The sequence below is a fragment of the Phodopus roborovskii genome, unplaced genomic scaffold, assembly GCF_943737965.1.
Source record: "Phodopus roborovskii unplaced genomic scaffold, PHOROB, whole genome shotgun sequence".
Classification (NCBI taxonomy): Eukaryota; Metazoa; Chordata; class Mammalia; order Rodentia; family Cricetidae; genus Phodopus; species Phodopus roborovskii.
In genome coordinates this window covers 24,825,573-24,840,442 of record NW_026126459.1, presented here as the reverse complement: position 1 = coordinate 24,840,442, position 14,870 = coordinate 24,825,573, and the positions used below count along the sequence as shown (strand labels likewise).

General features: G+C 47.9%; 1 protein-coding gene across 1 annotated transcript; it reads left to right on the top strand.

Annotated features, from left to right (window-relative positions):
* Nucleotides 1-3,475: 3,475 nt before the first annotated feature.
* Nucleotides 3,476-11,661, top strand: LOC127226121 (keratin, type II cytoskeletal 73). The gene is made up of 9 exons (XM_051189980.1): nt 3,476-3,966; nt 4,818-5,032; nt 5,739-5,799; nt 6,264-6,359; nt 6,720-6,884; nt 8,949-9,074; nt 9,450-9,670; nt 10,549-10,583; nt 11,323-11,661. Exons 1-9 carry the CDS (start codon nt 3,523-3,525, stop codon nt 11,577-11,579), a joined length of 1,620 nt encoding a protein of 539 aa, XP_051045937.1. The 5' UTR covers nt 3,476-3,522; the 3' UTR covers nt 11,580-11,661.
* The last annotated feature ends 3,209 nt before the right edge of the window (nt 11,662-14,870 follow it).

Genomic DNA, 14,870 nt, shown 5'->3' with positions numbered 1-14,870 from the left:
GAGGGATGGCTTGTGAAAGTTTTATCTCTGGAGAGCTTGGCACAACATATAGGCTGCTTGGTTGCTCAGTCTCTTTTCTCCATTGATTGTTACTGCTTATATAACCTTGGGAAGGGATTCTTTTAATCCTGTAAGTTTCAGGATCTTCCTAAGACTTGTAAGTTTCACTTATTTCTTAGGCCTTCTAAGTTTCATTTTCCTCCTGAATCCTTTCTTTCTTGTCTTCATTTCTTTATTTTTGAGACATAATCTTACAATGTAGTCCTAGCTGACCTAGAACTCACAGTGATCCAGTTGCTTCTTGCTCCTAAGTGCTGAAATTAAAGGTGTGTGCTATCGGGATTGGCTATTTCCTGAATATTAATGAGCCTTCCTTCAGGGGAGAATGTTTTGGTTCAGAAGAAGTAGTTACACAACACTCCACTTCTTTTCCGTCTATCCTCCTCTTCCACAATGTTCACTGAGCTTTGGAGGGGGTGATGAAGATGCTTGATTATTTTCTTCCCTCTGTGGCTGATTACGGGGCCATTATGCTACAGCCAACTATTTGTAAGAGCTTCATCAGTGTAAGCCTCTGCAGTGTGCCACCTACTGCAAAACTACCTTTCCTTCTACAATCTGTTCAGGCTGATATCAGCATTAATCTCTGGGTGTAGTACTGATGTTTAGAAAGTAGCCTGCCAGGTGTAGTACATCCATTGAACAATAATGGTGGCCTTCTCACAGGGACTATGGCCTTCACAGCTACTGTCTTTTGTTCTGACTTCTGGAAGTAGATGTGAATTCCCTTCCATTGTGCAAAGGCCTTAAGTCCAAATGTAAACAGTTGATGGCACCCGTGACAGTCAACAGTTGTCTTACTGTTTCATCAGTGGGCACATCTTGCTTGGTACCCTAGCACTCAGGGTTCAAAACTGAGACGGACTGTTGGTGACAGTTTTTCCTAGCAGTTTACATTGATATCTTTCAGAACTATGAAAGCCAGTCAGCAGGAAGGGACCTTCCAGTTCAGTCTCAGCTTGATTTCTGAAATAGGACAAATTAATAAAAGTCTAAAAACAGACTACAAAGCCCATATACGAAAAAGAAAATTTTCTAGCTCCTTGAACTCCCTAAGGCAGCCCAACAGGTAAAGCTAAACATAGGACTAAGTACGTGCCTAGAGACCTAAGTTCAGTTAACAAACATACCACCAGCTATGCCAATAGTCCTTTGACCTAATAAAAACCAGATAGCCATTAACTCACGGTTATAAAAATCCCTGGCCCAGGAATATTCTGCTCAATTGTATCTTACTAAAACATACAATTATTATTTTATCCTATGTAACCACGGAAGCTTTGTAATCTTGAGACTTTCAGCCTGGTGGACTTTCCTTTTAAATTACCCCCTTAGCAGTAAGCATTATTCCACTTGCTCCAGAGTGAGCAGAATCCCTGCTGCAGCTTGACAATAAAAAAAAAAACCTTTGTTTTTACATTTGGTGAGTTGTCTCTTTGGTGGTGGTTCTTTTGGGGTCACGCAAACTGGGCATATCAGTTTCAACACGCCCTGCAGCCAAGCATGTGTCATCTTCAGCAATAGGAATTTACTATCATTACTTGAACCCATAGTAATAAGGGGAGGGGGGTCCTTGGCTGTAGTGTTCAGCATCTGCATTGGGATACTGTTAGCTTCACCCTCGTGCATTTTGCCTATCTCATGAGGGAGCTTGGGAAGCATGAGTGTTAGTTTTCAGGCATCTGTACTGGCCTGTCCTAGGGATCCTGACAGGATAGGTCCTCAGCTGCAGTCACTAAGAGCACCACCTGTGCACACTCACTACATTCCCTTTTAAAAGGGCCCTGCCCACCCCATCTTCCTCTTTCTCTGCTTCTCTGCCTGTCTTTCTCACCTTCCCTCCCTTCCTCCCTCCATTCCAACCCCCTCTTCTACCCTATCTCCAGAGACTGGTCTCCCCATCTTCTCCCCCTTTTTCCCATTCACTTTCCCCCAATTAAAAAAACCCATCCACCCAAGCTCTGACACTCGATGTCTTTCTCTCTTGCACCACTCTCTTAAATTGCAACAATGGGAACATTTATGATCAGGAGAAAAGATTAAAAAACCAAAAAACCATTGTCAGGTCCCATTGCCTGTAGTGAAATTGGGAACACCTAAGGAAACTGTTTTTCTTGCTAGACAAGAGCTATTTTTCTCAAAGAATGCCGAATTTGCTTGGTACAACAACATTAGGGGCACTTCATAACCACGGTTTAGAAATTGTTTTGTCAGGTAATCAACTAGTAGAATGCTTGTGTTTAATGAGGAAATTACTGATTGTGGTTCTGAGATTTGGGGATTGTGAAACTCTTGGGCCACATACATTGGAAATGTCAAGGGTCAAATGAAAATTTGATTGCCTGCCTAGAATTCCAAGCTAGATTTCAGGATTCCAGAACCTAGCACAGTGCCTGGGGTGGTCAGTCTCAGACGTTTGCTAACTGATGGAGTAGATGCACATACTAAGGAAGGAAGCCACAGCTGGTTGGCCATTAGGGTGGGCAAATGAACAGGCCTGTGTAGCTCAGAAAGTGGAGTCAGAAGACCAAAAAGGGAGTCCTTGCAGCAGAGGGCTGTGATTTTCTAGGGGGTTTTCATCTGGGATTCTTACAGAGAAAGGATTTATTAAATGTTTGCTAAAGAATGAAGCCTCTGCTTTCCCATTCATGAAATGTAGATGGTTTCTGTCCCTCTGCAGACAGATGAAGTGGATGAAATAAGCTATGTGCAAGGAGCTCTCTACACTGCAAAGTGTTGCACCTGTGGGGACCATTATAAGTGGTGGTGGTGACCATCACTCGGGTTAGAAGACCGGGGTAGAAGTCTATGCAAACAAATGAAGGCAGGTGGGTACCTGGCTGGCACCAGGGAGCAAGGGACCAACTTGAGGATGCAGCAGGAGATTCATTGCCAGAGGGTGGAGCCTGGATTTGGATGGTTTCCCGTTCCACATCACTGGCAAGCCAGGACTGAAAACTATCTTTGCCAGTCTTGGGAAGCTGGGCCTTGGGACTTCTAACCACTTGAAAGCAGTCAGTCAGGGTCCCTGAAGCAGGTGATCTGATGCTGGCACAGGTGGAGGGTTTCTCATGGACCACACTGTCAATTAGAAGTCTCTTTCAGCACTCCTACTACCCCAACCCTCTGAAGAAGTACAGTTGGGATCATGACAAGCTTCCTAGCCAAGATCTTCCTGGGGATAATGTGGCCCAGCTAATTACCCCCATGCTAATAAGATAAGACTCAATTACATGCGGAGGACTTGCAAGCCCAGCACTTTGGGAGTTTTCAAGTTATCCCATGTCTCTGATTTTGATAGGAGAAAATGATTTTTTTCCTTCCAGGCAAACTAAACCCATCAATTAGGGCAATTGTTCTCTTGAGCTCTATAAAGGGGAAGGCCAAGATCACAAGGTGGTGAACACTCTCACAGTCTCTTCGAGAAGGTCGTGCGTCTCATTCCCACTCAGTGGCTTCTCCATGATGAACCGCCAATTCACCTGCAAGGCCGGAGCAGCTAACAGGGGCTTCAGCGGCTGTTCAGCTGTGCTATCCAGCAGCTCATCCTCTTACCGGGCAGGGGTCAAAGGGCTCGGTGGGGGTTTCAGCAGCCGGAGCCTCTACAGCTCGAGGGGTGCCAGAAGCATCTCCTTCAATGTGGCTGGCAGCAGCGGGCGCACAGGGGGGTATGGGTATGGCCGGAATAGGGCTAGTGGCTTTGCGGGCAGTATGTTTGGCAGCGGGGCTCTGGGGCCTTCAAACCCACCCCTGTGTCTGCCTGGTGGTATCCACCAGGTTACTGTCAACAAGAGCCTCCTGGCCCCACTCAATGTGGAGCTGGACCCGGAGATACAGAAGGTGCGTGCACAGGAGCGGGAGCAGATCAAGGCTCTAAACAACAAGTTCGCCTCCTTCATCGACAAGGTGGGATAGCTGATAGCTAAATACCTCCTTTCTTCCTCTGCTTGCATTGCCCTTGGGGGGCCCCCTATCTGGAGAGAGGATGATGGAAACCCTTCCTAGGAGTCAGACACAGCTCAGGGAAGAGCAGAGAAGAGGCAGACAATAGCCTAGGCATCAGAGCTGAGGGACAGGAACAAAGGCATGTACCGAGCTCTGGGCGTCTTTATTTGGAATTCTCTAGGAGGAAGAGTGGTGGCCTCTTGCTAGCGAGGTGGGTGAGTGGGGCAGAGCCAGTGGGACTTAGAAGGCAAGGGAGAAACCAGCAGTAGCCTTGGGAGGGGATAGTGCCATGACCCTATGCAGTCTGTGTTTTAATGAGCCCTCTAGGAATATTGATGCTTACTGAAATCTGAGCACCAAGGAATAAGTGGTAGGCGAGTCTTGAACAATGGGAACTTCCTGGCAAACCACAGAGGAGAGCTCAAGATCCCAGACCATTTAGGCTAGGAGAAGCCATGGATGTGGAGACAGAGCAGGCCAAACAGACTAGGTCACCAGGTCCTGACCGGTGGGAAGCTGGCAGGCATTCCCATAGCTCATCAATATTGACCTAGCAGGCCTGGAGACAAACAGCCCACATTGTGACCAGTTGGAGATAAAGGCATATTGGGCTCTTCATGGCCTCCAGAGCTGCCTTCTGGCTGCCAGATTGAGGATTCCCAGAGGGAGGTTCTTGGGTACCATTTTTCTTTCAGTGCTATGTGACCTTCAAAGGTCAAAACCCACCCTTTTTCTCTGGAAAGAAAGTCTCCCATCCCCTTCTCCCTGTTGACTGTGGAGTGGGAACAGGCGGCTGTGGCTTTGGGTTCCAGGTGCGCTTTCTGGAGCAGCAGAACCAGGTGCTGGAGACCAAGTGGGAGCTGCTGCAGCAGCTGGACCTGAACAACTGCAGGAAGAACCTGGAGCCTGTGTATGAGGCCCACATCAGCGGCCTGCAGAAGCAACTGGATGCACTGTCTGGGGACCGGGTGAGGCTGGACTCGGAGCTGAGGGGCATGCGGGATGCAGTGGAGGACTGCAAGAAGAGGTGAGTGGGACTCTGTGTGGACTCGCTGACTCCTGGGCGGGGCTTTCTAAGCAGGTCCTGGGACTTTTACCTGTGGCCTCAGGGTAGAACCAAGCAGGATAGATGAGGATACTCATCCTGCAGGGCACTGCCAGGGATTTCCTTTCAGGCAGTCTCTTCTTTCATGTGTTGATTCCTAACCCTTCTAGAGAGCCCTTGTGTATGTTTAACACAGAACTCCAGGCCCTAAGCTCACCCAGGGGCTTCCAAGTTCCAAGGAAACCCCAGCAGAGCAAGATGTAAAGTTCCCATTGAGTTCCTCTCATTGGATCCTGTACATTAGAGCCATACTCTTTCTTGACCTGGCTTCTAGCTTCCTGTACTACCATCTGAGGTTGGAGTGGCATTGTCCTGTTTTTGTGGTTTCAGTTCTGAAAAGGAGGAGGAAACATGGACTCACTCCCAGGGCATCAGAAGAAACCTAGACCCAAACACTCCAGCTGCTAAGCTCAGGTCCCTACTGACAACTCAGCTAAACAGCCCTACCAAGTTAGGACAGCTGAAAACACCTGCTTAAGGATCCACAATTCAGCCATCTTGTATTTCTCAGTGCACGCACGCGCGCACACACACACACACACACACACACACACACACACACACACACACAGATAGGCGCATAAACACTGGCATCCCCAGCCCCTATTCACTGATGCTTTCCCTGCAGGTATGAAGAAGAAATAAACAAGCGGACAACTGCTGAGAATGAATTTGTGGTGCTTAAGAAGGTAAGGAAGTCTCCCATGGTGGGTGCAGGGGTAAGAGCAGAGAGGGAATGAAGCCTGCACTTCCCAGAGGCATGGGCTGACAAACCCCCAAGATGGAGACTAGCTACATCCATAGTGGACACTCGTAATTGTCTAGTATAGTCTTCACAGCTGTGTAAGTGGACAAGAATCCAGCTGTGGATAGTCAGTCCCAGCTTATGTTCAGTCATGCACAGGTCTCTGGGAAGGGCTAAGTCCCCTTTCTACCTCATCTCAGACAAGTCACTGTGGCTGCCTCAGTGACTGTGGAGAGGAACAGTGTCTGTACCCTCAGTTGGAGGAAGAGGATGAAATGCTCAACTGTGGGTCCTGGCTGAAGTCAAGTTGCTGCCCCTAGGGTCTCGAGTCTCTTCCTTGGATAGTTAGCCACAGGCTGGTGTTCATAAGAGAGACTGGTCAGTAGGAGTTGTCTGGATTCTCTTTAGGATGTGGATGCAGCGTACATGAGCAAGGTGGAGCTGCAGGCCAAGGTGGATGCCCTGGATGGAGAGATCAAATTCCTCAAGTGTCTGTACGAGGGGGTAAGGCTCATCCTCACCTCTAGCTTTGGATTTGGAAAGGACTTGTGATAGATAATAAGGTACCTGTTTATCAGTCAGTTTAAAAGTATTTCAAAGGCTGGGTGACAGCTAGGCAGGGCATTTTCCTTCATTTCTTACTCTTGTCTCCTCTTGGGACAGACATGTGATTTTCTTCTTTCACAGTGACTGGAAAGTTTTTCAAAGTGGTATTGAAACCTTTGGTTCTGTTATATAGCTTTGGGGAATTCTGCTTGTGCCTGTTTTGGGTGTCCTGGGGGTTATCCTGCTTGGATAGGGCCATCATTTTGTCACCTTTCCTTGGTTATAATAGGCATTTTATGCACTCTTTTTCTCTGGTAGGAGATTGCCCAGATGCAGTCCCACATAAGTGACACATCTGTCATCTTGTCCATGGACAACAACCGCAACCTGGATCTGGACAGCATCATTGCTGAAGTCCGTGCTCAGTACGAGGACATTGCCCTGAAGAGCAAAGCCGAGGCTGAGATGGTGTACCAGACCAAGGTGGGGTTGACTGTACACCTTTCTACTGATGTGTGTGCATTGGGATCTGGTTTGGTCTCCTTTTTTTCTATTCATGACTCACCACAGCCTCCAACTAGCTGGGAACATGACACCGATCTTGGCACTATGGAAAGCAAGAAGAGAGAAGACATAACTCTGTCCTTGGGCTCCCCTTAGACCGATGGCAGACATTTCAGGGTACAAACTGCAAATGAAGCATCTTAAGGCAGGGCTAGGTGGAATTGGGCAGGACCCACTTTCGGGGGGCAGTGAACCCTGAAGTGCGCTTGGGGGAGGGGAAATGTGAACAGTCAGCATCTCAGCTCTGTTATTACAGTGAATCACAGGTCTCTTCAGTGTGATCTGGGATCAGGCAACCCCCACTTTTTTATTCAAGTCCACCTCCAAAGATGAGGAGGGCGTTGCTATCCTGCACATCTTAGCTCCCCCGATGGGTGTGGGTGGGAGGTGACTCTTAAGTAATCTGGTTTCTCTGATCATGATGGTAACTTTCTAATTGTTCCTTGCTGTTCATTGGGCTCTTTCTCTAGATAAATCACCCCTGGGAGACCTTATCTCCCCTTTTCCATCTCCTTCCCAGCCTTAAATGGAGAGGTTTAGCCTGTTATGAAAGGGTTAGCCTTCAGAGCCTAAGGGGCAACACAGGTCTAGACTTTTTGATGAAGGCTCAGACTTGTGACCTGGTCCCCTGGTTCCTTCCCCATTTACTCTCATAAGTCAGGGTTGAGAATGGCCAAGTGATTCAAACCCCATGGGCTGTCACGATCCATCACTCAAACACAGGCTGTCCCCCTTCATAGTCTTTTGCAGAAGAATCAGACAAGTCTCACAGGTATGCTTATAGACCATTTGCTGTGTGGGTTTTTGGCACCTCTACTTTGCCGTGGGCTTAGCCAGAGGGGTGCCATGGCTGGGTGCTGACCACAGTGGCTGGGTGCTATGAAGCCATTTCAAGATGAATAAGTGAGCCCGGCAGGTGTAGGAAACTCACCAAAAGCACTCAGGAGGTAAGGAGTAATGGTGCTGCCACTTCTGAGATGCTAAACCAGATCAGAGCTGAGCATTCAAGGATGGGGGCAAGGCAACAAACACATTATCCTAAAGTGCCAAAGACCACACCTGCTTTGTTTCATTTTTAAGTCGAATTCTGAGGTGGGATACTCTCTGCTGACTATTCAATGGGCAACCCAAATGGCAGGAGGTGACAGAGATTCATGGCTGATATTCAATGCTAAGCTCCCCCTCCTTCCATGTCCAACAGGACAATCCATATAGCCTGCGCTCAGTTAAGCTAGCAGGGGGAAGGAGAAGTGGGAAAATACAGCTGATTGGCTCCTCATTCAGTCATCTATTCAGTTATTAGGTCTTTTTCTTGAGCACTAGTGAGGCATGGGGAAGGGGGAAAATACAGATGCTTGGCTTCTCATTCAGTCAGTCAGCTATTCACTCATCAGGTCTTTAATGAGACATTGTGCTATATACTGGGAATTCAGAAAAAAAATCCATCCACCAAGGAAGGCACAGAAACATGTCAGTGAGGTCTAATTTGTGTGACTTTTGCAGCCCATGATCACGGGAACAGAATTTCACCCAATCAGAGGATTAGGGAAGGTCTTCTGACCTGGCCTAGAATGTTCTGGGGGACAGGGAAGCTCATACTCCTTCAGAGGCATGGGAACATGTGAGAGTCATTCAAGGGGAGGAACCAGATAAATGAAGGCGGGGAAATGGGTGCCTTGATGCCATGCTAGGAGTTTGATTTCATCCTGTTTTGAAGGGCTGCAGGCAAAGAAGTAGTAGTTGGGATGCATCTTACGAAGATGCAGTGTAAAGAGGTGGGACTTCCAAGAGTCAACTCCAACCCCCAGGAAGAGCAGCCAGGCTTAAGACAAATGAATAATTCTAGGGACAGATGATTAAAGAAGGCTATGATACTGGGGACTGCCATGCAGCCCCAAGCAAAGGTACCATTTCCATGCTAGATTAAACTTAACTCTGAAGTCATATATATATATATATGCTTTGTTACTTCCCGCCTACCAGTTCCAAGAGCTGCAGCTGGCAGCTGGCCGGCATGGGGATGACCTCAAACACACCAGGAACGAGATCTCTGAGCTGAGCCGACTCATCCAGAGACTGCGATCAGAAATTGAGAGTGTGAAAAAGCAGGTGAGTGACAGGGGCTTCTGACTGGGCCTCCTACATATACCCCCAAGGGAAGGCTAGGGGGCTGCCGGCTTCCTGCCTTGTCTCCTTCTCTTTGTACTCTGTTCTAGAAACCCTTTCCTCAGAAGAGCCTCATCTCTTCCCCTACATTGTTCCTCATCTGAAGTCTAGAACTACCATAGGGTGAGCCCCAAAGCTACAACACTGAGAATAACACACTTCCCTGGGGCCAAGTGAAAGTCCTCACTGCTAGATACATTCTAGGAAGTGTAGCAGGACAGAGTAGTATCCCCTACCCCCATTAGCACATGCATATGGGAATAAAGTAGGATCTGGGTACCTCAGAACTCAGGGGGGATGCCACCTCCTTCCCCTCAGTGTTCCAATCTGGAGACGGCCATTGCTGATGCCGAGCAGCGAGGGGACTGTGCCCTCAAGGATGCCCGGGCCAAGCTGGATGAGCTGGAAGGTGCCCTGCACCAGGCCAAGGAGGAGCTGGCTCGAATGATGCGGGAACACCAAGAGCTGATGAGTGTCAAGCTGGCACTGGACATCGAGATCGCCACCTACCGCAAGCTGCTGGAGGGCGAGGAGTGCAGGTGACAGCAGGGGCGCTGAGGGAGAACCTGTGCAATTCTCCCCAGACCCAGTTCCCCAGCCTGTGGGCTGTGGATACTGGAGGGGCTGGAGATGCTTTTCATTCAGGTCAACCACAAACAAGTCCCAGAACAGTTTTCAGGCACGCACTATGACAGCAAAGCTCTTTAACTTTTCCTTCAGCTCTTCAGGGGGTTTCAACTAGTATTGCCAGCTTCAAGCCCTTGGTGGCCCTTACAAATACCTTGTGTTCACGGAGGGACAGCGGGTCCTAAGGTCAGCCTCTCAGCAGATAGCACCATCTTGATCTCCTACTCCAGTTAGCTTGATTTATTTTCATTGTATTTATTTTTTAGTGGCATTTCTTTTTCTTATCTGGATATATAATTTTGGTTTTGTCCACCGTGACATAAAACCTTCTTTTAAGAGAAATGCATTTTTTCCCTATAAAAGGCGGTCAGTTAAAAATACTCAATTGATAACAATGTAGGTTGCACAAAGTTCAGTGCAGTTGGGGGGACAGGCTACAGAACATCCATTGCTACTTTAGCTGGTCTGGATTCCATGCCTCTACTTACTCAGGCCCCAACTACCCAGAAACTCCACAGGTGAAGGCTAAGAGGGGCCCTGACAGTGGTGTTAGTGTGGGAACCCCAAGACTACAGCCCTCATATCTCTGAAGTGGGAAGGTAGACAGGGGAGGGAAGAAGGGCCTGGGAGGCTCAAGTCTTGAGGCAGAGGTCATTAACACCTGATTGGCTGGTGGGATTGGTGGAGACGGGACTGGACTGGCTGGTGATTTTGGCCTATGTCCAGTGAATGGGTAACATAGCTGGGGATCCTAAGTGTGATGGAGGCTCCCTGTGTTTTTTCTGTGCAGGATGTCTGGGGAACACACCAGTGCCGTGAGCATTTGTGAGTATTTCATGTCTCTGAGGGCATAGTTCTAGGCAGTCAACAAGCACAGAGTGAGTGAGCTGGTGACTGGCATCAGGGCCCCTGTGGAACATCCTGCACTCCATCTCCTGCTTCACCAGTCTGAGCTACTTCTTCACCAGTAGAGTTAGCCTTCCACAACTCTGGCATTGCACACTCACCACTTCCCCCAGAAATTCCACCTGTGCTGGGATGACACTCTGTAGCTGCACGACCTCTCCTGCTACCCACCCCCAGTGCCACCTCTGCGGGGAGAGACTTCTGCAGTGGTGCAGCACAGACCAGTGTTATCACTGGCCCCCCAGGGTTCAGTCACTCTCTTCCTAAGAGGGGGCAGCATGAGCACCCCAATTCAAGCCTTCTCAGGTTAAATGCAAGGACTTGACTTATGCTTGAGTATCACTGTCCTTGGGGAACCTTGCTATTTCTTATTCATCCAAGAAACAGCAGGTGTCTGACTAGGGATTTGGTGACAACTGGGTTGTTTCTCAAAGCTTGATTTGCTCAGGATTGAGTCTGTGTCACTAAACTTAAATTTGTGGTCCATGTGAGGGGTCTAGTTAGAAGGGAGATTTTTGAGTTGGGGGGGGGCTGGAAGTTGGAAGGGACTTAGGGCTACTTCTTTCTTGAATTGCCCACTGACCCCCTCTTTCTTTCTTTCTTTCTTTCTTTCTTTCTTTCTTTCTTCCTTCCTTCCTTTCTTTCTTTCTTTCTGCAGCAGTCATCAGCAGCTCCACACCCGGGGCCATGGGTACAGGGGCCAATTTTGGATTCAGTGGCACAGGCACCTATGGCTACCGGCCCAGCTCCATTGGTGGGAGCTACAGCCTCCTGTCTGGGGGCTGTGTCACTGGTAGTGGGAATTGCAGTCCCCGTGGAGAGACCAAGGCCAGACTGGGTAGTACAAGTGAATTAAAGGATGTTTCAGGAAAGACCTTGACTTTGGGCTCACCCACAAAGAAAAGCATGAGATAAATTGATGGCCCATCCCCCACATCTGCCCAGCCTTGGTTTTTTTCTGGAATTTCTTCCAGGAAATCCTTTGGTTCTATTCACCATCACTCAGTTCTTGCTTTTCTTTTGTTACCAACATGGCTCTTTTCTCCAGCCTCTCTTCTTAGTCTTTATTTACTAGCGCCAGGATTCTAGGAAGCTATTCATGCATCCTTCTGCCCCAGTATAAAGGAACCACTTCTCTTAGTCTTCCATACCTTCATGAGCACCTGATCCCTCTGCCTGCATGTCCCCTTGCAGACGAAGGTTCCCTCTAGGCTGACCCTGATCTGCCCGATTCCCAGTACAATCTGGGAATATGAGACTTGAAGTGTGCTGATGGACAGACAGTCCTGCAAGAACCAGCCCAGCCTGGAGCAAACTCCTGTCCATAGTTGCATCTGGTATGCTCTCTGCTTTTGGGGCTGGGAGTTCCCATCCAGTCTGGACCTTATTTAGATCCCAGCTCTTTGTTCCTGTGTTCCACTAATAAACTTATAAAACCCATGTAAGGTCATATTGCCTCTTTCCTGATGAAGCCCTCATCGCAGGCCATGTTGCTTCTGTATGTGGAGTGGTCACTGAATGGGAACCTCTGGCACCTGAGATTCCTCCATTACAGAGAATCTAAGTATGGTTTGATCTGCATGAATTAGATCCTGCAGACGCTGGGCCCCCACCAACCTGCATGGACCCCAGCACCACCTGCACAGATACCCATCTTTCACTTGTTCATACCTCACAGGTGTCTTCTGAGCCCTACTTTCTTCAGCTGGCAGCAGGGGTGGGTACAATGTTTAGCAATGTACAGACTATCAGGAGAAGGAGTCAAGTGTCTGGGGGCTAGACTTAAAAAACTGATCAAGAGGTACCAGAAAGCCAGTTCTCAAGTTCTCAAAAGCTTAAGACTTGATATGTTTTCTGATTAAAAACCCCAAAGGCAGATTCCTCTTTGAAGAATTGACCCAGGTCTTTGTAGTCCTTAACAAAGATTGCACTGGGTCAAGGATGGGCACATATACATTCATGTGTGAATGTGTGTGTGTGTGTGCATGTGCACGCCCTTAAGTAGATGAGCATCCCAATGACACATGTCAATTTGTTTACAGAACATTGTGTGTTCAGAGGTATCAGCTCAGTCTCTAGGCTGCAAGAATCATTGTCAGATGGAACAGAATTGCAAGTACCAATGGTGCTCATTCAGTGGAGGCTCCCGTGTGGCATCTGAACAAGGTCCCTGTAGGTCCAGGATGTCTTAGGGTTTTTATGGCTGTGAAGAGACATCACAACCATAGCAACTCATAAGGGAAACATTTATTTGGGGTGGCTGGCTTGTAGTTCAGAGGTTTAGTACATTATCATCATGGTGGGGAGCATGGCCATGAGTAGGCAGCTGTGGTGCTGGAGCTGAGAGTCCTACATCTTGCAGGCAACAGGAAGTTGATTAATTGTCACACTGAGGGAAGCTTGAGCAAAAGAGACCTCAAAGCCCACTCTCATAGTGACACACTTCTTCCAACAAGACCACACCTCCTAATAGTGCCACTTCCTTTGGGGGGAAATTTTCTTTCAAATCACTACACAGGGGGAGAATAGATTTCAAGAGCAGAGTTAGGAATTTTGAATTCTGTTTCTTCAATTAATTGGTGATCTTGAGAAATACTCTTAGTGCACACGAGCTTCATTTCTTTGTCTATAAATGAGGCACAACAATACCTCTGATGTTAGCTGGAATGAGACAGAAAGAGGAGACCATGTGCAATTCCTGGCATATTGAGTCAAGACATCTTAAGCAGAAGCCTGCCATCTCTTTGGTTCAAAAGCTTGACTTATGAACACTGCTTAGGAACCTGGAAAACAATTCACAGGAATCCATACTTGGAAGAGATCATCTCATTAGAGATTGTATTAAATACTTTTCTGATTGCTGTGACCACATTCCTTGTAAGAAGCAACTGAAGAAAAGGAGGGAAGATGGGACAAAGAAGAGGGAAGAAGGGAAGAAGAAAAAAGGGGAGGAGGAAGAAGGAAGGGAAGAAGAGACACAGGCCACTGCCATGGCAAGCAAGGTGTGATGGTAGAATGTGGGTGGTCACATTGCATCTGTAGTCAGGGAGCAGAGAGAAGTGAGAAGGAGGGATGTTGGCATTTAGTTCTTTTATCCCTTTATACAGGGCAGAACCTCAGCCAATGGGATGACACTGCTCACATTTGGTGTTCTCTTCCACCTTCAGTCAAACCTTTCTGGAAATGTTCTCAAAGACACACAGTGATATGTTTCCATGGTGATTATATATCTTTTCAAACTGACAATGAAGATTAAACAGCACTAGAATAATACAACTGTATTTCCAATAGCTAGCCTTAGGAGTAAATTCTTGGGGCCAGCAAAACATCTGCTCAATGGTTTAGAGCCCATAGCTGACATATGGTTCATTCTTCACACTGGGCATTTTATGGATTTGGACAAACACGTAATGACATGTATCTAGCGCCATGACAAAATGCAATAGTTTCACTTCTCTACAGATCCTCCAGCATAAGCAAGCTGATAGACTGTCCTGTGAAAAGACATTTGCTTATTCCATGTGTTAACACATGGAATACAGGGATGAAGAAACCCTGCATATCTGCTGTAGGGAGATAGCTGCACCCTGGTGAGGCAACAACAACTAAAGAATGCCCAGTGGCCACTCTGGCAGAGAGGAGCCTCAAGGAGGGAGGGAGGGCAGGCTGCCATAGGAGGCTGTATGTCTGGATGCTTCAGGGGCCAGTAGCCTCCTGGGTGGACCACAGGAAGAAGTGAATATTGGAGCAGAGGCACTTGAGTGGACAAACCTGTTTCTTGTTGCTGGACTGTGACAGTGAGACAGAAGGGGGCTCAGGCGAGGGGCATGGCAACCCCTGGAACTAGGGAGGCAGCAGCAGGGACCAGAGTCCCTTTCTTTTCTGCCGAGAGCCAGGGTTCTCTCCCGAAGAGTATAAGGGACAATTGATCCCTCAGCTGCCAGATGAGCCCACATCAGCAGGACCTGGTCCTTGGCTGTGACTCAGGCTACTTTTGTTCCATGGGTCTCAGATTCCTCATCTGATAAGTGGTTAGTAACCGTAGTTACCGTCTGAAGTTGCCATAAGAATTAAATTTAATGGGGGTAGTGTTGGGGAGTCATTTATCTGCATGGCTGCTCTGGGTATTATGAGAGGCAGAATGTTATTCCAAGAGGCTTAAGTGAAGAGGAAAGCAGAGAAGATGTAATAGAAATCAGATTATAT